Source organism: Elaeis guineensis, chromosome 7, assembly GCF_000442705.2.
Source record: "Elaeis guineensis isolate ETL-2024a chromosome 7, EG11, whole genome shotgun sequence".
Lineage (NCBI taxonomy): Eukaryota > Viridiplantae > Streptophyta > Magnoliopsida > Arecales > Arecaceae > Elaeis > Elaeis guineensis.
Genome location: NC_025999.2, coordinates 98,080,493 through 98,104,430, shown reverse-complemented (window position 1 = coordinate 98,104,430; position 23,938 = coordinate 98,080,493). Strand labels below are relative to the sequence as shown.

Sequence of the window (23,938 nt, the reverse complement as noted above, 5' to 3'; positions counted from 1 at the left end):
CTCAATTTCGCTATTCTGAGATTCTTTGTCTGACTTAACGCAGGAGGATCTCTATAAAAAAATCTCTTAACAAGGAACTCATTTGCAGGTTCGACATTTGACTCGGAGCTCTAGCTATTTAGCCAACCTCAAGCTCACCTTGAAGTATGTAGCAACAAGTATTATTCCATCTAATACACAATAGTTTCGCGTATAATTTCTCATGCAATACCACAAGCCTCCTGGAACCAAGCAATTGCAAAAGATTTCTTTTCCCGATCCTCCCTTGCTCACACGTGCGTGCACTCTTTAGATCATTTACCAGTCTTCCCCTACAGCTATATCTCCACCCCCAGGGTCTTTGACCATTTTTTTCGAAGGAGCGACGAGATTCTTGGGTTTTCTTGCAGGAGAAGGCTTCAAGAACACACCGCCTTCTGCCGGGCCCGAATCCCAAATCCCGCTCGTCGACTTCGGACCCGCTGTGAGCGCGGATCACCCGGACCATCCGATCGGCCACTTGGTATGTTCTACCAACGGCTACGATGACGCGTGCGCCACCGCGGCTCCTCGAATCCTCCGCTCACATATAACGCGGACTGTCCGATAGCAAGATCCACGATAACCAGATCCACCAGCCACTCACCGGGCTCGTGTCTCTTTGGAAGAAAGCGTCGTTTTTCTTCGGAAAGAAAGCGTCGTCTCCGACTCCTCCATCCTCTGCGGCCCAACTGAGGTAAACCCCGACCCATTTTCTCCCCCATATGTATCCTCTTCCATTTGGTACTTCGATCTCGCCTCTCATCCAATCCCTTTGGCCGCCGGCAACCTCCAATGGATTTCCCTCAGATTTAGGGTTTCTTGCACAAAAACCCTAACCTGAAATCCCCACCAAGGGAAACCCTGGAATTCTCTCTCCGCCCTTTACTTGCATGGCATCGGGGCCTCTGGTAGGGGGCGGCACCGGCGGTGACGGCTCGCGGGAGAAGCAGCGGTGGACGGAGAGCAACAAGGTCTACACCCGGAAATCCCACAACAAGAACCCCAAGCCCGCCTCCAACCCCCATCCCCCTCCCTCCTCCGATCAAACCCCCACCGCCGCCACAGCCGCCGACGACGCCGCCAGCTCCCCTCTCCACCCGCCCCCGCCGCAGCCCCCCGCCCCCTCCTCCGTTGCCTCCGACGATGACGCCTCCAGTCTCAACCGCCCTCAGCCTCCTGATGCAGCTCAGCGGAGCCAGCCCAACGGCCACAGCCGCAGCGTCACCATCAGCCTCGCCTCCCGGTCGAGGCAGGAGATCCGGGAGCTCCGCCGCAAGCTCACTGCCGAGCTCGAGCAGGTCCGTGCGCTCTCCCGGAAGATTGAGGCCCGAGAGGTCCAGATCGCAGCCGCCGCGGCCGCCGCTTCCTCCGCTCCGGCTGCCGGGTACACCCACTCCCAGCTTTCCGTGACCGACCCTAACACCCCTGTTTCTACCAAGACCCCCGTTTCGGCCCCATTCCGCCGCCAGCCCACTGTTTCTGTTGCCACCGAGAACAACCCTAGCGAGGGCTTGGAGAAGGAGAAGCGGACGCCCAAGGCCAACCAGTACTACCGGAACTCTGACTTTGTCCTCGGGAAGGAGAAATTTCCACCCCCTGAGCCTCATGGCCACAAGAAATCCAAGGTTAATGGCAGCAAGAAGCATAGTTTAGGGGAGCTGGACCATGCTGGGGAAAAGAAGCTTTATGCCCAGGCTTTCAAGAGCTGTGCTGCGCTGCTCTCCAAGCTGATGAAGCATAAGCATGGGTGGGTCTTCAATAGCCCAGTTGACGTGAAGGCCCTCGGCCTCCATGACTACTTCAGCATCATCAAACACCCGATGGACCTCGGCACCGTAAAGTCCCGGCTCAGCAAGAACTGGTACAAGTCCCCCCGGGAGTTTGCGGAGGATGTGAGACTCACCTTTCGCAATGCTATGATTTACAATCCCGAGGGGCAGGATGTTCACATCATGGCCAAGCAGCTGTCCCAGATGTTTGAGGAGCGGTGGCCTGCCATTGAGGCCGAGTTTGCCTACCATTCCCACACACCTGCGCCCAAGAAGCCTCTGCCACTTGATATGAGGACTTTGGAGAGGTCAGATTCCACCATTTATCCTATGGCAGTAGATTCGAAGACGAAGCCAGTGAATTATGCCCCACATATTGGCCGGCCACAGGCCCTGAAGAAGCCGAAGGCCAAGGATCCACACAAGAGGGATATGACATTTGAGGAGAAGCAGAGGCTGAGCAATAACCTACAGAATCTGCCACCAGAGAAGCTGGAGAACATAGTGCAGATCATTAAGAAGAGGAATTCATCTGTCTACCAGCATGATGATGAAATCGAAGTGGATATAGATAGCGTGGATGTGGAGACACTCTGGGAGCTTGACAGATTTGTGACCAATTACAAAAAGAGTCTGAGCAAGAACAAGAGGAAGGCAGAGCTTGCTGTTCTAGCCAGGCAAGAGGCTGAGCGTAATGCCAGGGAAATGGTGCATGAAAGGGTATTTTTTGTGTCATCTTAACTTGCTTCCTTTCTTTTCTGGTTAAATGTTTCTATTAACCAAGTCTGTATGCTGATACTTCTCTTGGATTTTTCACAGGCTCAAAAGCCTATTCCCGTGGAAATGCCCAATGAAAGTAAGACAGGTAACTTTATTGGGAATATGCATGTTTTGGGTCTTGTTAAGTCACATGATGATCTCATGTTATGTTCATGTCAAAACTGGAATGTAGTGGCGGATGAGAAGTATGTAGCTTCTTCATCACCAGCTGCTGAAGAAACAAAAGGGGATAACGCCAGTAGATCAAGTAGTTCAAGCAGCTCTAGCAGTGATTCAGGATCCTCATCCACTGGTAAATACTTTTATCTGACATGTGTTTGAAGAAGATCTAGGTCATGTGACATCTAATTATGCTGTTCGGACATGTAGGAATTTAGATTGAGCTATTGTACTTATTTTAAGAGTCATTGCAGATTCCGACAGTGATAGTTCATCTGCATATGGATCAGATGTGGCACGTTCACCTAGAACATGAGCAGATTCAGTGCAGGTAGGATATTGGTTATTGCTATTGTCATTACTGCCATGTGTCTAGCTAAAGCTGGAACTGAGATAAATAGTTGGTCGAATTATTGTTGTTATTATTATTTTGTTATCGTTTGATATGCATACATGATTTGTTAAATGGATCATTCAAGGCTTCCTTTGTTTTTGATATCATTTTTACCTTGCTATATTAGTTTTAGGAAAGGTCCTGTGCTCCTTTTAGTGGAATGCAGGAACTATATGCTTACCATGTCTTTGTGCATGTGTCTTAGAGCATGGATACTTTCTGAAGCTGTTGTCTTCCTGTATCGCTTTCCACTTCATGTACCATCGAAGAATGGTAGTAAGTTATTACCTAAGAAAGCACTTAATGAATGTTCTCGTCTTTGTAAAGGTTCTAAGGTATTGCCATTTACTCCATCAATCAAAAGAGTTATTTGTAATTAAGCAGTCTGTCTTAGAAGTTCATATGGAGCATATGTCACTATAGGAGGAAAAAATGGTACATGCCAAAGATTCAAGAAGTAGGAGCACCTAGGATTTGATGTTGCTGTTGATATAAATTTTAAGTTAGATAAGATTTTCATTTGTGTTGCTGTTGATGTATTTGATGTTTTAACTAGCAATAGATGGGTGTCCCTTAAAAACATGGTGCAAGGGCTCATTAAAAAAAAAGTTTTACTAAACCAGGGCTCTGCTGTTAAGAGAATGAGGTGACAATTTGCAATAGGAAAAGTTTGATCACTTATGCATGGAAGTTTATAAAATTGGGCTTATCTGGTTAAGAGTTGGGCTGGGAGTGGAGTGAAGTTTTAAAATGATTCAAGCATTTTATTTTATAATTCAGCTACTAGGTTTACTGGTACTGAGATTGTGAAATGATGCAACTGATTCAGGGGGAGCATGCAGTCTATGGGCAGATGGCTTCAGTTTCACAAACCTATAACTTTTTTTAGATTAGTTTCCTCCCATGTTTGATGGTTTATGTGAATTGATGCAATCTAGTTTTCTGTTGGTGCTATACCCTTGCCTTATAGATGTTACATGGTGAGATGATTGGAAGAGTTATATTCTCTATGTTGGATTATGTATGTATATTGGTGACCTCACATCCTCATTTGAGCATTATGACTACCTGATTGATTGTGCAATTTATTGTAACTGATAGGACAAATTGGTAAGTTGGAGGAACTTCTTTAAGAAGCATGCTGCCAAACTTGTAAATTGCAGAGTGATTTATGGTGTTCTGTTAGGTGTTGTGGGATTGTTTTTAAAACTTATACAAGGCTTGCGGACTCGGTATCGGAGCCAGTGCCGGTCGGCTAGTCGGTGGTATGGTTCGGTACGGATCTGTATCGGACCGAATCGGCGCGAACTGACACAGAGGAGAAGAGGTGAATCGGGAGGAGGAAAAGAGAGGGAGGGAAAGGGAGGGAGGAGGGGGGAGGTCGTGGCTAGAGGAGATGTTGGCGGTGGCCATAGGTGGGCCGTCGACGCGCTCGGAGGGCGCGTAGGCCTCCGCTTCAGCTGCCACTCGATCGATCGAGAGAGATAGAGAGAGAGGGGAGGGAAAGAAAATAAGAGAGGGGAAGCCGTCGGAGGGTCTCCAGCTGACTGTCATGGCTGTTGGGCGCCGCTCAATGCCTGCAGTGCTGCGGTGTGAAATAGAGGTGATCGCTCATGTTTCATGGGTTATTTTTTTTTTTTTAAAAACGTGGATTACGGTGAAGTCGGTAATCGGGCAAACCGATTGTCGACTTCACTGTTTTTAATTTTTTTTTAAAAAAATTCTTAAAAAGTGAAGTTGGTAAATCGATTATTTTTTTTAATAAAAAAAATTTAAAAATGAAGCTGGCAAATCAATTGTCGGCTTTACTGTTCATCTTCATTTTTTAAAAAAATTCGACGCATGAATAGGGGCGATCGCCCTTGTTTCGTGGCTGCGGTTCCGCCTGCACGATTTCCGCCGTTCGGTGGCCACAGCGACCATCCGAAAAACTTCGGCAGCCCCTCCGCAGGTTGTGCCTTTGTTCAGTACGTTGCTCCTTTCTCTCTCTTTCTCGCTCGTTTGAAAGCCCTATCATGCGACAGTCGAGTTGTGGAGGTTTTCGCGGCTCTTTGGCAGTTGCGGCGGGCCACCGCTGGCCTCCGACGGTATTTGCTCTCTCTCCCTCTCCTCCTCTCTCTCTCTCTCTCTCTTTTCTTCTCTTTTCCTCTCCCTGCTCCGGTATGCCATTTTTCCCAATTGAACCGTTCTGTTCCCCGTCGATCTGGCTTGGTACGGAGTGTACCGGCCGGTTCGGGCCGATACGGAATTTCATGCTTATAAACACAATACTGATTCCTAAATAGACCTCATATCCATCAAAAGTCTATAAGAAATCATACAGAATAAGAACAGCATGCTTCTCGATAATGGAGCATCATTTATTGGCTTTTCAAATGTAAAGTACACCGTATTATGTTGACAGTAATTGGGCCTTCAAAGACAAGATGTAGGTAATATTTCTCACATATACCCATGGTAGATTACGGATCACCAAGGTTAGTGTTACCTCCCTTATCTAATAGCTGGTATATTGACAATATAAATCTGTCTGGTATGGGCTGTGTGGCTGGGCACTTCGGTGATGAATGCCAACATGGCACATGGAATAACCTTATTAGTGGATATATGCAAATGCGATGACTATGCATGCATTGCATGTTTTTAGATTATCTCAAGATCCTTCATTAGGGCCTTTGCAGTAGAAAGAAACTAAGTTGAGTGCTTGGTTGCCAGAATTGGCAAATGGGAGCCTCTGTGACTGCGTGCATTGGAAGCGGATATTTTAGAAACATTTTAGTAACGAAGCTCTTAGAATGCAGGTGCAATTTTGAGATTCTAGGAAGGTTTTGAAGTAGATGTGTTACCCTGGTAGAAGATTCCATCTACTAGGGCTAATTAGTGTGTTACTATGTGTATTAGGTGGAGCATGTTTTATCGGAAGATTGAATGCTGTTTTGAATGATCTCTATAGGTCTTCGTTCTGGTGGGGAACCTTGTAATACTAATGCTTATTCTATGCTTTTAGTTGGAATGACGAATTTATGTTCCTAGGGAATATATGGGTAGGCACGATGCTTTTCTTTGGTTCACAGATCCAAACATCACGAACTACAAAAGCCCAGACATTTCTTGCGGCAGTAATTCTCTGTTATGATTTGCTAATATTCACAAGGTAGGTTGTTTTTCCTCCATAATGATGTTCCTTGCTTAGATGCATTTTTTAGCTTCTGTAATAAGAATTATTACTTCAGGGATAAGAAGCTTCCTAAGTTGTTGGCTTTGAGTGAGATATTAATCAGCAGTTGGTGAGAACAATTGTCATTGCCTCTATGCTAGAGGTCACTGCTTTATTCTTTCCGACTTGATTTACTACTACAAAATTAGAAACAGAGAGGAAGGGAGGGTCCAGGAAGATGCCTTTTAACCGTCGTAAATACTTTTCCCATTTTTTGATTCCAATATTTTTTTATCGTTTTAACTTGTAGGTTTATGCTTTATCCAAGTTGTCAGTTCAGTCAGGCCTCAAGCAGTTGCTAAGGTGAAGGTGACTTGTAAATGTCTAGGGAGCCTCTAGTGCTTAGGTACCTAAGCAAACTGCCAGGTGACTCAGGTGGTCTTTTTCACTCTTAATCAAATGTATGTGTTTGTGCGGATATGTAGTATTTTGATCATTAAACTAAAAAAAATTATGTCACCTAAATATAGAAATAACATTCACATGAGGCATACAATTAAATTATCTTCCGTTAGTACATTATTACGGAATGTACAATACTTTGATTATGTGATTGATCTACCAGGAAGTCTATAGAAAGAATAAATGTCGATGATCTTGGAAGAGTAAATAAAATAGCATGCGGCATACTGCCCATTTTTAGTATTATATATCATGATTGTGGAATGAAAATGGATATACCAGTATAAACACTCATATCAGAGGGATTCTCAGTCTAGAATTTTTTTACTTAATATATTTCCTTATGCTTGATAGCTCATGATCTACAAAACAGTGTTAGCAAATTGGGTAATATGATTTTGAGCACAAAAAGTAGATAAAAAGAGGACTAATAGTTAAAAAACAAAATAAGCAATGAGAGGAATGGAAGAGAAGAAACTTGGAGGAAAGAGAATAGGAAGTCAAAGAAAAGCTTCTATAGGACAAAGAATGGGAAGTCTTTAGAAAATAAGATGAGTATTAATAAAAAGTAACAATGCTAAAACTGAAAAATATGGTTCAAGTGGGAGGCTCCACCCAATGGTGTTATACACATCAAGTCAGATGCATTGCAATGTTGAGTGGATAATTAGCAACAATGAGTTTTATTAGTGAGGGTGAAGAGGGGGGGGGGGTGACTTCCATTTGGAGCTGCTAATACATCTTGGATTTTGGATATCTAGAGCCTAGACATTGGAGATTTGTGCATTGAGAAACGGCCTTGCATGGACCATAGGTGAAAGCTGCTGGACAATTTGGATAGAATGAGATCCCAAAGCTGTGGTGGGTTACACATAGGACAGTTCCATAGATTGAGTGAAATTTGATGATGTGTGGATGATGTATACTGAGGCAAATGGTGCTCCAGACTGGCTAGCAAACTTGGCCAGGATCAAGGAAACAGATTGCTATTATGAGGGAAATAATCAGTGGCTTGAAGCTAGATGACTCCTGGCTTTGTTATTTTGTTTTGTCAAGTTTTCTGTTCTTAATATGTGGAATCTTGATCTGTAAGAGACATGATTAGACATGTTCTTGATCTTATTTCAGGTTGATGGCTATGTCAAAACCATTTGGGGATCAAGACAACTGGATGTGTTAGTAATTCCAACAAGAAATTCACATGATGTTGTTGATACCTGAAATGCAACAGTAATACCAGGAGTCGTACTTTATCATAGTCAACTGCTTCTTCTTGTTTCTGTGAAGTATTAATTAACAAATGAATAAGCAGGCAACAATCTTGATGTATGTTGATTTGCATGATGGAATCCTGGGTTGTAACATAGCATCGAAGCATATAACCTGAAAGGCAGGTTATGTGATATGATCAGTCATGAGTAATAATACCAGCTGCATAGAACTGAAGTGTGAGTTTTTTACACTTATGAAACAAGTTAGAAGGATAATGAAGTAATGAACGCTTATGAGGATGATTGATGAGGCTATGTTCTGTGATATGATATAATTATTTTTCTCCAGTAATTGAACACGATATGTTTCCATTCTTATCAAAAGCTGCTATTCATATATCTGGAATAATATAGAGATGAAAGCAGGTGTACTTAGTTTTAGGTATATGCTTCTAGCTGTGGTACGTATATTGTGTTTGTTGTTAATTTTCTGTAAGGTCCTAGGCATTGTTGTGCTATTTGTTTTACATCCATCATTTGCCATTTCAAGATAAAAGGATAATTATCATGTAAAAACATTTTACTGCATTATAATGTAATAAATATGTATTCATTGCATATTTACGAGCTTGCATGGATGTTTGATGTATAGTTCTCTAGACTCTAAACATGTGGCATCCTGATACAGACTTCTCCTACTTAACCTTGGGATTGTATGCTAAAGTGTCTTATGTGCACCTGTGGCTCTAGAGGTTTTAGGGTGGGGAACAGGATCTGAAATATTTAATCAGTAGGCAAGAGTGTGTATGCGATGCAAGGAAAAGAAATGTAGTAATTGTTCTAGCTTGAGGTTCTATTAGAAGATTTAGGGTGTTGATAGATATGATTGTCAAAACAGATGACTGTTAGTAGGTTTGATGATTTAATACACCTGTGTACATAGTTAATTGTGGACTTAAAATAGATGGAAAAGATTCACCTGCTTCATTCTGATATCGACTTCATTGGTGAAAAGTTGGCAAGAAGCCCAATCTTATCATTAAGGTTGAAAAAATGAAGAGGGTGTCTGTATCATAAATATTTTTAATCTCTTTTCTGTTGCATCTCTTGTTAATTCTTCTTTTTTAATTTTTTTTGCTGAAATTTGCAATACTTGATGAGGCCACTAGTGGTGGCTGATGGTTCAAAGAATCTATGACAATATAATACAGGAGTCTATATAATTTTTCAATCATGATTACTTAATGCATATTACTTTTTGTGGATTTATTTAGGGAGATGTGTATGATGATGTAAAGAGAGCAATTTGGTTGACAGAGGGCACCAATGGATGCTAAAATCATCGATGTTAAGTGATAAATTCATTGCTATCTTAATTTAAAGTGAGATGTACTGCCTAGGAAATATCCATGGCAGTTATGGATTGGAGATTTTGTGGGTGGATGTATGGATGTTCATGGCATATTTATAACTTTCTCTGATCTTTCCCATGGCATGGTCTATGGTTAGAAATGCCTTTCAAAGGATGCTTTTGTATGAGGGAAAGTGGGGAGGGGGGATGCAGGAGGTGGTTGTGAAATAGCAAATAAGGCAATCATTTGATAGAGCTGGAGCTGTTTCTTTTTTAAGTTAAGAGAAGACTTTTATAAAGGAGAGATGCTTTGAAACTGAGCATGGAAGAGATCAACTGATTTTATGCTCCTAGGATGTGTTAATAATAGAGGTAACGTGTTCATATCGCAGTTTGCTTGACTTATTGATCTGCTTGGCCTTTTCTTATGATTCAATTTGAAGTTTGCTAGAGTAAATTTTTGGTGAAAATATTTGACATGCTTGTAATTTTTTGAGAAGCAACATAATTGAGTCAAAGTTTGACATGATCTGTACATAATATGAGTTATATGACAAGTAGTTATGGAGTTGAATTAATAGTTTAAGGTCCTGGTTTTAGGGATGTCATATTCATGTAGTTCAGTTTTATACCTGGTTAATCCAATGTGTCCAGAGTATAGCGAACTAGATCTTCGTGCAAGAGAACTGCATTTATGGGAGAGCAGTGACTAGAAAAATGAAGGGATGGATGGTAAGGAGAAATATTTATGGACTCCCTTTTCTTATTAGATAAGTGATTTCAAAGGTGTGAATCATGCGCTACAAAAATTAGGTATTTGAAATTAGAGCGTCTATTCAGTGGTTGTTGAAGTACTGGTACAGTGGTGCAGTTGTTGGTGGGGGACCAGTGAGAGCTGTATTGACACAGGTTATGATTGTTGGTGCTGGTACGATAAAGGTGACATTGACTACCATGTGTTGGTATTGTGCTGTGTACCATGAGGTGTACCAAGTATCCATTTCCTACCAATACGGTACCATCCACCCATTATAGACTTGGTACTAATCTGTACTTCAACCCTTGCTTATTTACTTATATTTCATCAACTGAATGAGGCAAGTAGCCATTTTTCTGGCTCTCACAAGCTACAAAAGTTAGTGCCTTGTCCCTTCTTTATATAACAAACTCTGTTCAAACCTGAATTGACTTGTACCTCCAGATGATGCTGTATTAGTTGCAAATATTGAATTTTTTGAAAAAACTGTAAGCTTGCATCTTTTTTTGCAGGTGTATTTACATTTGATATGTCTTTTTAAACATGTCTAAAGAGAGCTATACATTTCTGGAACTCATCTATCATAAAAAGTCAGCAACACCTAATTGTGTCATCATTTAGGCTTATCAATTCATGACTTTTACCATATATGATTGAATCCCTCTACTGCTCATCTTATCACATTGGTAGACAGCTTGAAGCTTCATCATGCCTATGTTGTTGGAAGTCCATTGCCTTTCAAGACAGACCATAACACTTTGCCACCCTGTTTTTTGTACAATGACAAGTTTTGTTTGCTTATAAATGCATGATATATGAGCAATGCTTGTTTACTATTAGTATGGTTGTATGCTGTTATTATTTTGTCAGAACTTGTACAATAGATTTGCTTAGGCTTGTCATCTGACTAAGTATTGTGAACCATGGAGCTTATGAACATGCATCAAAGGATGGGCTAGGTTTGAGCCTATAACTTGTTGGATGACGTTTACATTTATGATAGATACGTGTATTATACTAATATACATATTGTATATGGTGAATACATGTTTGAATATTTGAAGTGGATAGACATTCTTTTGGACCTTAATGAACCAAAAGGAACTCGCTTAAATTTTCTGATCTAACCACTGGTTGATTTTGCGTTCCTCTCTCAGAAGTCAGAACTATATTCAGTAGCAAATTATTACTTTAAAGCATAGAAGAAATACTTTTTGAAGTCCCATTGGTTTTATGCTTTTTCTGTTCATATATTGCGCATAAGTCTTATGGCAAGTAATTATTTAACTGGCCTACTTCGTTCACTTGGCAGCATATTTATTTTTGTCTCAATATTGGTATTTATTTATATTTTGTATTGGGTGGGAGCATTTCAATATTGGCTTTTTTGGAGGTTAAAGCATGAATGCTTTGGGAAACCTAGACACTTAGTAAATGTCCAAGTTCTGGGTAGCATTGGTATGTGTTATGGCCATAGATTGATGGATTTCTGAGAGCTGTGGGAGATTTCTGAAATTATTTCTAGTCAGACACATGGTCATGCTGGTCCCACAACTATATCTGTAAGAGGTAGAAGATTTCTTTTAACAGAAATATAGCACTGATCCTTGTTTCTTTTCCTCTCGCACAACATGCTTGGGTTAGTATTTTATAAATGTCATCATATTTAGGTAAAGTCTGCTGTAACTGATTTTTTTTTCCAGAGATTATGTTCCTTTTTGAGCTTGACTTGAACTTTTCCATGTGTAGCAAGTGCCATGTTCTAACAACAAATATTAAGGACCTGACTGTTGGTCTATACGGTGAATTCCAACTCAATCCAGTTGATGGAAAAGTCTATAAAGAAGAGGATGAATCTTACCAGATAACCATTCATTTTTATTTATTTGAATATCAACGGATGTTACATAGGATGGTGGTGTGCACAGCAAAGTTAATTTATGGAAGGCAAGTCTGGTGAGATGCAAGAAGGGGGAATTATTCGTGGAGAATGTAGAGATTCTTAATGGTGATAAGCCTGCTCTAAACTGTAGATTTAATCCATAAATTTTGCTTTTTTATAGACACATGAAGTGCTAAATTCCTGGACTTCATCCTACAATAGATGCTGTTTAATATTGACAAAGCACTAGATCATGAGACTGGAGGGCATGATGATAATTGAAATTGAAATCTTGTTGAACTTGAGCAACTTCATGAGAATCTACTTGGTTGCATTTATGTGTTCACTGGTATCAATTAGAACTCAAGAGATCCAGATCTCAGAAACAGGTCATTCTTGCCACCTTGGTTAAATAGTACAATAGAAAAAGTATATAAAATGAGGTTGTCTTTAATAGGGCTGAAGTTGAGAGGATGAGTGGGGCCTACTACAAATGTTGCTTATGTGTTAGATATTGCTGACATGGAGTAATACTTTGTTATCTGATCCAAGACATTTTTTAATTTATAAACAAGGGCCTTTTGTTGAAGAGGATACATGAGTATATGTGGGCATCAATTATGATATGGTTGGGCATTTTAAGGCCAATGTGCTGCAAAATTTATGAAAAGAAAATACTTGAAAATTGATGTGGTAGAATACTTCGATGTAGAATTAACATGGAAATAGCAAGCAAGTGTTGCTTGGAAAAATTATCCATGTAGATGAAACTGATAATTTCTTGATTTAAAGTTTAAGGGTGGGAAAACATGGAATAATTAAATAAAATTGTGTAACTGTAATTAGGATCAACCTACTCTATTCTTCTGGATTCTAGGCGGATGGTAGTGATCTTGGATGAAACTTGCATTCTTGTAATAATTGCATTAATTCAAGGTGCGGTGTTTTCCACTCTTCTTTAATAAACTACATGGACAACCAATTAAGGATGTTTCTTTTGTTGCAGTTGTGTTATCTTTGGGAAGAAATGGGGATTGAGAGCTTATTTGTATTATATTCTAATAAACCTGTCATGGGTTTCATGCTTTTTCACTGTAGTTACATGAAGCAGGAGCAAATTTAGGTGCTTTTTAGGAAAAGAAAATGAAAACTAGGGTGAGCTTTCCCATAATCTGTCTCTCACTGATTGTCCTAGATTTAAAAGTGAAAACTATGGCGATCTTTCTCATAATTTGTCTCTCACCGATTGTTGTTAATTTATCTTCTTAGGATGAGTAGTCAAGTACCCATAGAAACAAGTGTTGGAGGCCTTTTATTGGCAAAATGATAAATGACAGTCTTGGAAGGTCCAAAACTTGGAAAAGAGCAAAACCAATTAGGCATTTAAGAAGGAAATAATTGCTATGTCAGAGAGAGAGAGAGAGAAATTCTTTGTGCACCGTCTCTCGATGCAGAAAACATGCACCGTCCAATCACATTGGATCACGTAGAGCAATTAATAATGCGACAGGCATGTAATACTGCTCAGCTTTTTTTCTTAAATTTTTTCCGATGAAAATGCCCCTTCCCTCCACAGAACAAAGAAAGGAAGATATATATTTCTTCTTGATGCCTTATATGACTTTCTGTGAATATATATAACATCTTGAACAATATATATGACTTCTTGTGTCTTTATATGATATCTTGTTGATGCCTTATATGACTTTTTGTGAATATATATGACATTCTGAATAATATATTTGACTTTTTGTGAATATATACGACATCCTGAATAATATATATTTCTGATGTCTTATATAACTTCCTGATGTCTTATATGACTTTCTGTTAATATATGTGACATCCTGAATAATATATATGATTTTCTGTAAATATATATGATATCCTGAACAATATATATGACTTTTTGATACCTTATATGACTTCCTGTTGGTTATAATAACTAACATTATCAAAAAATATCGTATAAAGACATAGGAAGTCATATATATTCACAGAAAGTTATATATATTGTTCAGAAAGTCATATAAGGCATCAGAAAGCTATAATAACCAATATTGTATGATATAAAGATACAGGAAGTCATATATATTGTTCAGAATGTTATATATACTCATAGAAAGTCATATAAGGCATCAAGAAGTAATAATATTGTTCTTTCTTTGTTCTACGGAGGGAAAGGGCATTTTCATTAGGAAAAATTTGAAAAAAAAAAGCTGAGTGGCATTAAATGTCTGCCTCATTATTAATTGAGCTACGTGGCCTAATCAGCTGCCGCAGTGCACTTCACCTTAGATTTTCTCCACCGCCCCGGTGCACAAAGAATTTCTCCAGTGAGAGATTCTTGACTTTGCTTGAAGTGTGGAAAGGTATGAAGTGGTAGCATAGAATGGAGATAAACATAGGTTCTTTTGGTTTGATGGTTTATTACAATGTTTTAGCGCTTAGGTTTGTATGCAATAGAAGTAAAAAAAAGAATAAAACTGGTAAGTGATAATGACTTTGCAATGGTTAGTGATATGGGCGTTAGATAGCTTTGAAAAATCTCAAGGCTGGAGCAAGTGCGAGAGTGGAAGCAATTTTTGCAGTTTTTTTGGTTAAAGGGGTGCTAAAAGGTGGATTGGCTATTCTTAATTGATTTCTATCATCAATACTGTTGGGTGTAAACCCCCCCGCCGAAGTTCGTGTCAGGAGTGACCCCTCGGGGATTCTGCCGGCGTCCGACCTACAGCAACAGGGAGGCTTCGTCCGAACTCCTACGGGAGCCCGACTCCATCTCCAAATTCAGTAGCAGAAAGATTTCGTCCGGACTCTTATGGGAGCCGGACTTCATCTCCTATTTCGACTACAGGGAGGCTTCGCCCGGACTCCTACGGGAGCCGGATTCCATTTCCAAATTCAGCGGCAGGAAGACTTCGTCCGGACTCCCACGGGAGCCGGACTTCATCTCCAACTTCGACTACAGGAAGGCTTCGTCCGGACTCCTACGGGAGCCGGACTCCGTCTCCAAACTCAGCAGCAGGAAGGCTTCGTCCGGATCCTACGGGAGCCGGACTCCGTCTCCAAATCGCAGCAGAAGCTTCGGATCCTACGGAGGATCATCCAAATTCAGCAGCAGAAAGACTTCGTCCGGACTCCTACGGGAGCCGGACTTCATCTCCAACTTCGACTACAGGAAGGCTTCGTCCGGACTCCTACGGGAGCCGGACTCCGTCTCCAAACTCGGCAGCAGGAAGGCTTTGTCCGGACTCCTACGGGAGCCAGACTCCTCCAAATTCAGCAGCAGAAAGATTTCGTCCGGACTCCTACGGGAGCCGGACTTCATCTCCTATTTCGACTATGGGGAGGCTTCGTCCGGACTCCTACGGGAGCCGGACTCCGTCTCCAAACTCAGCAGCAGGAAGGCTTCGTCCGGACTCCTACGGGAGCCGGACTCCATCTCCAAACTCGGCAGCAGGAAGGCTTCGTCCGAACTCCTACGGGAGTCGGACTCCATCTCCAAATTCAGCAGCAGAAAGATTTCGTCCGGACTCCTACGGGAGCCGGACTTCATCTCCAACTTCGACTACAGGAAGGCTTCGTCCGGACTCCTACGGAGCCGGACTCCGTCTCCAAACTCGACAGCAGGAAGGCTTCGTCTGGACTCCTACGGGAGCCGGACTCCATCTCCAAATTCAGCAGCAGAAAGATTTCGTCCGGACTCCTACGGGAGCCGGACTTCATCTCCAACTTGATTACAGGAAGGCTTCGTCCGGACTCCTACGGGAGCCGGACTCCGTCTCCAAACTCAGCAGCAGGAAGGCTTCGTCCAGACCCTACGAGAGCCGGACTCCGTCTCCAAACTCGGCAGCAGGAAGGCTTCGTCCGGACTCCTACGGGAGCCGGACTCCATCTCCAAATTCAGCAGCAGGAAGACTTCGTCCGGACTCCTACGGAGCCGGACTTCATCTCCAACTTCGACTACAGGGAGGCTTCGTCCGGACTCCTACGGGAGCCGGACTTCGCCTTTGACTCCAGCTACAGGTAGGCTTTGTCCGGGTTTCACAGGAGCCGGACTTTTGCCTTGAGCTCCTGCTGAAGGTCTCGGCCGAGATTCCTCGACAAATGATCCCTATCCGGGCTTCTGCGGAAATCGGATTCCCACCGAATTTCGGCCGACAAGTCTGGACCCTCTGGCAGGTCGCAGTAACGGCCACGAATCTGCTCCACTCCCGGCGGCGGATGCTACGCAGCCCCATCACTCCCTGGCAGGCCGCAGTTACGGCCACGAATCTGCTCCACTCCCTGCGGCGGATGCTGCGTGGCTCACTACTCCCTGACAAGTCACGACAACGAACGCCGCTCCACTCCCCGCAACTGATTCCACGTGGCGAGCCATGATGACAGCCACGACTCCACCCATTACTCATGATAAATTTCCCCTGGCCCCGTGCGGCCCACGACGAGACGGTTACAAACAATCGCTATCAACCCGTTGCTTCCCCGGCCTATAAAAGGGGAACTCCAGATACGTTATTCTCTAAGCTCTCATTTTTTACCTAGAAATTTGCTAAAATTTTCGTTCGAGCACTCCATTCTTGTTGAGGCAGAGAACTGACTTGAGCGTCGGAGGGTCTTGCCGGAGCAACCCCACCTCCGGTTTAGACTTCTTTTGCAGGTCCCAGCGGTGATCGCGACTCTCTCGACTTCAGCTTCTCTGACGCAGGCGGATTTTTGCACCAACAAATACTATGCTCCGAGATCATTTAAAAAGTATGAAATGCATTGTGGTCATGTAATGGACTTTTGCTTTTTCGTACCCAAGCATGGAACAGGCTTAAGTCCCATGCAAACAATGCTTGGCCAAATGGTAATCAACTTAGGTTGGGCTAGCCTTTATAGCATATTCATGAAATTCTGGAATGTAGAGGACAATTTTTTGAGTGAGAGTCTTATGGTTTGATGTTGTGAGGCAATTGTTAGGCTTTAGGTGAACTTTGCCATGGTGAGGCAGTGCACATTTTACTAAAATCATCAAAATTAGGTGAAGCAAATAATAATATTGAAGATTACATTCCTTGTATGTGGGTAGAAATATAGAATCATCAAACTAAGCTGACACTAATAGCAATGTTGAAGATGACATACATTTTTCTTTAGTGCTTCCTTTGGGAGCTTTCATGTTGAGGCCTAACCATGGAAAATCTTGAAAAGCAGCATGTCTTTTGGAGAGAGAATATCTTTCTCTAAAGGTAGACATTCTATCACTAAATTCACAATTTATAGCCATCTCACTGTAATTGTTTTTATTCAGGGCCACCTCCATGGAAATGGGGTATACATTAGTGAAATTTCAAGGAAATATGGTTTGAAGGTGCTATAGCTTCAGGTGTTAATAGCAAACCTGCTCAGACCGGAGTTGTAGAAAACCTCTCCTAGCTTACCGACATTTTAGAAGAAATTGATTTTGCATCATGATGAAGGTTTCTAATAGTATAGAAGCTCATGTGGATGTTTGTCAGCAATTTATTTGATTTTCCAGATTGTAAGGTCACCTACTATTTTTCTCCTATTTAGTCAATTTTTAAAACCTTGTGGGATCTTAAACAGTATAAACCCAAGGTGTTTCTAGGTTGTAGTGTCCTTATGTGGTTGTTTTCTTTTTTTGAGCCTTCGTCTTTATCCCGCTTGTCATAGGCTGCAAAATTGTATTTGAAGGGTTGGGATTGAGGCTTTGATTTCGAGAAATGGTTTTGGCCCCTTCTGCTGAATGGATGTTGTGGAAGGAGATGTGAGCATGACAAGAAATATTTGTCCCACTTTGTTGAAGAAAATTTAGATTTGCAGATGTTAAGGGAAATCCAATACTTCTTTTGCTTTTAGACCATCAGATACTCTTTTTGGTATGATATTGGTTAAAGGATGCTTTGTAGTTCGCTTGAAACAATGAATAGATGGAGCTTCTAAGATAGTCCCATATTTGGATGGAAATGAACCAGTGACAGCTGATATTCTCAACGAACATTCATGCTTATAAGATTGATAATGATAGACGCTTTCAACTGTCTGAACCCTTGAACTTCGAACAACTAGGTCCTTTACAATCCTCATTTGTGGGGGGAAAAAAAAATCTCATGAATCTTCTTTCTTTGACATGGATGATCTGAATTCCTAAGAGTTTCTGTTGGTGGCTGTCATAGAGATCTTGACCTGTGATTGTTGTGAAAAATGTAAAGATCACGTTAGACTCTAGACTTGCATTAGGTGTGGGAAGGAAGTCATCTTTTGATCCACTGTGAGGTGGGTAAGCAAATGGGGTATCACTTGTTGGAGCTAATAGATATGCCCTAGGCGCTGCTAACAAAATAGAGAATTTTATTGCTGTGGAGCCTTGTTTTGACAATGATTTGACTACTTGGTTCTGTAATTTATGTTGGGAAAAAAGGAACAGAATATGTTTTGTTGACATATTCTAATCTGCACTTGTGTTGTTGAGATCGTATAAGAGAGATTTCTCTATGATTTCTGCTAGACTAGAGTCATTGTCTGGTGCTCTGTGTGGGACCAAAGTGCAATGTTGCTCATGATTTCAGGTTCAGAAGATGTGTTGCATTTCCTAGGTTGCAACCACCTCATTATGAATGTGAATTTTTCAATTATAATGTTAGCTTTTGGTGATTTGGTTTTTCAAATTTAGTTGGCTGTGTGAAGGACCCTTTTTTTTTTTTTTTTTAATTAAGGTTTGACAATTTTGGTATGTAGAGTTGGTGCATTGAAAATTAGGAAGGATGTGCATGTTTCCTCATTATAATTTTGTTGTCAAAGGACTGTGCTAATACTTAGTTCATGATGTGATCCACAATGTTGGCATGAGGATTGTTATCTTGTTGGTCCTTTTATAGTGATGCCAACAAGTTATTGGATTCTCATGCCAATGAGATGGCTTGACACAGGTTCTTATGTTGCCTTCTCTTCTCTCCAATAAGGTAACTTGTCCCTTTGTTTCATTCTGGTGTCTTCTTCACTCTAAGGTGCACCACTTGTCATGAGAATTAGTCTTCCATGGTGCCCAATTGGTTATACAAGATGTTTTACTTATATGGTACCTTTTTTCTCTCGGTTTGTTAATCTGTCACTCTATAGTTTGCCAAAATAAACTTAAATGATTCACTTTTTTTTATTTGTTGGTTTCATGTTGCTTGTTTTATTTATTGGTCATGCATTGCTTCTAAGCCTTGGTCATTTAAAAGATGAATTGTTCTACACCACATACTTGGATGTGAGTTTTTATACATCCATCCATACATGGTTTTCATTGCCACCGATCACAGTTGGTGGTATAATGCTATTTCACTGATTTTTTTTCTCCTTTAAGAAATTTCTTTTAGTTACCAATTGAGTCTGGACAAGTGTTTCCTGCTTAGGTTAGTCATATATTGCTTCTTTTATTTGCTCATAAAATCCTCCATGATGCAAGCGTTCTCATTGACTCATGATTTGGTGATATATTTATATTGTTCTCTGTCTTATCACATTCCTTTTCCTTACTAATTCTATCATAACTGTAAAAGAAAAAAAAAAAAAGCCTTCTCAAACATGTATTGGAATTTTCAAGTGTTTTTGTTACAAGTTAAATCTAGACTTTGAAGTTGTGACTGTGCTTTTTGTTGGTGGTGGAATTCTAAAGCCAACTAAATAACCATATAATCTAAAAGTTCTGCATTACCCTGTTACAACCTACGACGACATGGAAATCCATAATGTTCTCTCACGTTGCATGCTTGCACTTTTTATTTTTTATTTTTAGTTTTCGCTGGAGGATTCGTTTATGGCTGGCTTTGAATATGGCCCCTGTTAAACAACAACATTGTTAATCTCAATTTCTGTGACAGCTTTTCTTTCTTTCTTTTTTTTTTTTCTGTTGTTATTTATTCCGGAGAGATATTTAGAACATTTGGAATGTTGATCTGACATATGGGTTCATGGAAGCCATTTCAGTGTTTCTAAGTGATTATATTAGAAATCTAGTTGCAGGCTTGCAGCTTATTGCATGCATGAGTTGTGTGGCATTGCTTTTGATATTTTGCAGCTATGACAAAATATTATTGTATTTTTTGTTGCAGATATTGTATTCAAATTGACATCGAATCAGGACTATTGATGGTTTTTGTATGATATTGACCCATTAAAGACACTGGCTTGTTAGCTTGGCACCAGCTTTTCCTTTGGAAAACTTTCTGTTTTCTTCGTTGTCTCTTAAGACTTGCAGACTGTTGCTAGGCTCCTGCAGTTGCGGTTAGCAAGCTGGTGGAAGCCACAAAGTCATTGTGGGGGGATCTGTATTTGTCTTAATTTGCAGTTCCTTTCTGATGCAAATTTGTATGTATTGTAGGAAGTGATTTATAGGTTAGAGGGGACGCTTTCCTTCGGTCTGATCAGTGGTCACAGATAATGTAGCCAATGTATATTTAGTCCGTTACAGTTTGCTGGTGGAGGACCCGGGTCCAAGTGGATTTAGCGGTGCCAGTTTCTTGGAAACATAAAAACTAATTTGGGGAATCTGGGAATAAACAAGACCGGTTCTGCTTTATACTGGATCAACTGTGAATTATTGGTTGTGCTGCATCTGTTTGCTTGAATTGCTGATTTACTGCTGAAATCAGTAGTATACCACATGCGTTTGTCCAGTTTTCATTCTTCTGTTTTATGCAGTGTGAACGACGTTGTGTTTCTTTGCCTAGCTACGAGGTTTTGAGCTGTTTGCCATTGTTGATGCAAACGGAGAACATAGGTTTGGAAAGTGTCTTAGAATTGTATATATTAAATGTGTAGTAGCTATAGTCAGGGATTGATCAATCTATTGCTGAAATCTATGATCTACCATCGTGATTGTGGGTAACGTGGGGGTTAGAGCAATTCTCCTTGAGGTTGTAAGCAGTCCAATCTGGCAATATTCTGCCCCTCAACTCATGCGGGGGGGGATCTCATGCATGTTGTGGGTTCTATTTTGCAGCATTGATTGTTGTGTACATGATAGACGGGGCTTTTTGAAACAAGGATGGCTTTGGTTTAAATTGTCTCTGTTGTTGCGTTTGTTCCTTGCAGTAAGCGGTTCATCTTGGTGAGTCTTTTATCTGACTATTTCTAATCAATTTTGTTGCCCATCATGGCGTGAATCCATGTGCCATTTTAGTTTTAACCGTATAACCTGTCATGTCTTTGCAAACCCTTGTCCCGTAGACTCGAGTTCTGCATCATATGGTTTGCACCGTAGACAGCTGTGCCTGCTGGGATAGCTGGCATGTCGCTTATATGCCGTGCAAAAGCGTGCATCGGAGAGCGATCGCCGACTTTGTCCCTACCCTCGTGGAAACATGCACGTGTTGGCTCTTATTCTATTGCGGTCACCTTGACAATCTCATATAATCGATTTTTGCATATTGTACCGCACAAATGGCCAGTACCGCTTCATGATTCTCCACTTGTATCAGTCACGTTACATAGCTATATGTGCATGGACGAGAAGGTACACGGTCAGGACGAAAGAAACCACCAGAATTTGTTCTTCAATTTATTTGTTCTGCCGATGCTACCAGCGACGCATAGAAATTTATTTTTTTTCAAAAAAATAAATATAAAATTTATCAATTTTTTATCATTATTTTTTTATTTTTATATTAAATATGATAATTTGATAGAGATTTTTTTTTGATCAGATTATCTCTAACTAAATAGATTTTTAAAAAATTTTTGTAATTAATTTCAAAAAACTATGGTCCTTCGATGAACTATTCATCTACAATATCCAGTACCAAGAAAAAGTATTTTTGGCTTCAAACAATTTAAAATAGCAGCAGTTTGACTTTGAATCTTAAATTATGTTGCAAATTTAAATATTATAGTATATATAACGATCTAGAATTTTATTCAAAAAATCAATCAAAATATATTCTTTAGATTTTTGAGTTTTATATAATTATCTAAAATTTTTCAAATTAATAATCGATGTTGAACTAAATATATATTTGTATAAATTTTCACATACTCTTCGTTTAAATTCTAAAATTCTCATTAGCTGAGAATCTAAATCTATACGTTCATTCATAAAAATCACAGCTCATGATCAATTTCAATATATTTGCCCTACAACATCTCCTACTCTACATTGATTATGAATTACATCAATTTTGATAATATTTATAATAATTTAAAATTTCATTCAAACAAATTAAATATAAAATATTATTTAAATTTTTTTAATTATATATAAATATTTAAAAAAATTAATAAATAATTATATATTAGACTAAACATACATCCGTATTGGCCGGCATAGAAGATGCAGTAATGCATTTGGCAGAGAAATTCAGCATATGCCTGGGAAGATAAACCTTCCGCTTTGGCCTACTTTGCAAGTGTTTTTTTTCTTTGGGGCGTGGCGTTACGTTACGTCGTTCTGACAGCTGCACGTTTCCATCTTCCTTCTCCCATGCAGCTGCCGGCGCCTACTTCGTTGCCAACTCCGGTTTGACCATGGACCAACGCTGACTTTATGGCAGCCCATTCTTGTTCTTTTGTCTTCTTCGGACACCGTCGCGTTGCTTAGGCAAATAAGCAATAAAAAACGTGTTTTGTTTTCTCCGTCGCGGAAGAGGACCGGAAGCATCCCCACCATCCTCCCTTGAAACGAGATTAAAAAAAAAAAAAGGCACAGCGAAGAGAACAAATAGCTCGAGTCTAACAGAAAAGAAACAAGAGGAGGAGAAAGGTTTGAGAAGAAAATTTCTATTTGTTGTAGTAGTGGAGAGGGTGGAAAACCTCCCCTGAATTATTAGAATTGGGAAGAAGATTGCTTAAACGAGAAGAAGAGAAGTTTCGAGGCTTAGCAAAGGAAAGGATAATAAGGTAGAGTAGAAGAAAATGTGCTGCGACTGCGAGTGCCGGCCGCTTGGATGGCTGCTGGGACTCCCCTTCGCCTTCCTCTCCCTCCTCGTCTCCCTCGTCGGCGTCGCCGTATGGATCGTGGGGTAAGTCCATATTCTCCCTCCTCCACAGAAAAATTAACTAAAAGAAAAGGAAATTATATGATATGATTTCTAAATGCAAAGGAGACTTGCATCTAATTGTGGTTGGTTTGGTCATAATTATAGGTTGTTGCTGTCGTGCATATGCCCGTGCTGCCTCTGTGTGACGATATTGGTGGAGCTCGCGATCGAGCTTATCAAAGCCCCCCTCCACGTCATGGAGTGGTTCACCTCCAAGATACCTTGTTAATTCTCGATTGTTAAATTTTCTTTTTTTCCCTTTCTTCTCCTTATTCATTAGCTCCCTTGCTTGCTATTGATGAGTGGTAACTGTAGCCATTTGTAAGCGAAAGATCACTGGAAGAGATTGCTGTTCAAAGGGTCTATGTTTGTGATTGTTTAATTTGTCTGGAACCTGATGTTCGTTAATTCTATTGTCGCGACTTCACGAGTACACGTATTATAATTCGACTTTTTGATCCTTTTACGAGGCAATTTAATCACTCTGTTTTCAAAGATACAAGCAAATTGCCCCACGATAATTCCTAAGAAAAGCTCTCTGAAGCCGTACCTCATCTCATGGAGAAATTATTGAATGGATCTGGTCCATCATGGATTTAGGATGGAATGAATCCATCTAATAATTTCACTCAAAGATAAAATAAATCCATCTAGAATGATTTCATTCTAGATCTACAGTAAATCTGATCCGCTTACACTACAAGAAAACAGTGAAATACCGACATTTTTTTGCTGACGCTTTTGGAAAGCGTCGGCAGGTCGTTTAACGACGCTTAAAAGCGTCGTAAAACTATCCAACGTCAACGCCGACGCTTTTAGCAAAAGCGTCGTTAAATAAAGCAAATACCGACGCTTTTGTACATTATTTAACGACGCTAAAAAGCGTCGTTAGGTTCGTTTAATACCCCCAATCTCCCGTGCCCTAATCTATCTCCCGCCGCCCCTGCTTTCCATCCTTTCCTCCGCCG

The 23,938-nt window shown here is 40.6% G+C and overlaps 2 protein-coding genes across 5 annotated transcripts; both read left to right on the top strand.

The window, feature by feature from the left end:
- The first annotated feature begins 361 nt into the window (after nucleotides 1-361).
- On the top strand, nucleotides 362-20,515 carry LOC105048172 (transcription factor GTE4-like). Of its 4 annotated transcripts, none has more exons than XR_012142509.1 (6): nucleotides 362-2,510; nucleotides 2,610-2,655; nucleotides 2,743-2,862; nucleotides 2,984-3,060; nucleotides 7,871-7,917; nucleotides 20,049-20,515. XR_012142509.1 is itself a non-coding variant. In XM_073260430.1 (6 exons), exons 2-5 carry the CDS (start codon nucleotides 912-914, stop codon nucleotides 3,043-3,045), a joined length of 1,827 nt encoding a protein of 608 aa, XP_073116531.1. In that variant the 5' UTR covers nucleotides 364-715; nucleotides 829-911; the 3' UTR covers nucleotides 3,046-3,060; nucleotides 20,049-20,515. The 4 variants fall into 4 exon arrangements, 3 of the variants coding, with proteins under 3 accessions (XP_073116532.1, XP_073116531.1, XP_010925690.1); XM_073260430.1 differs by lacking the exon at nucleotides 7,871-7,917 and having other exon boundaries at nucleotides 364-715; nucleotides 829-2,510; XM_073260431.1 differs by lacking the exon at nucleotides 7,871-7,917 and having other exon boundaries at nucleotides 2,610-2,646.
- Nucleotides 20,516-22,580: 2,065 nt separating this feature from the next.
- LOC105048173 (signaling peptide TAXIMIN 1) lies at nucleotides 22,581-23,328 on the top strand. The gene is made up of 2 exons (XM_010927389.4): nucleotides 22,581-22,952; nucleotides 23,076-23,328. Exons 1-2 carry the CDS (start codon nucleotides 22,846-22,848, stop codon nucleotides 23,197-23,199), a joined length of 231 nt encoding a protein of 76 aa, XP_010925691.1. The 5' UTR covers nucleotides 22,581-22,845; the 3' UTR covers nucleotides 23,200-23,328.
- Nucleotides 23,329-23,938: the final 610 nt, after the last annotated feature.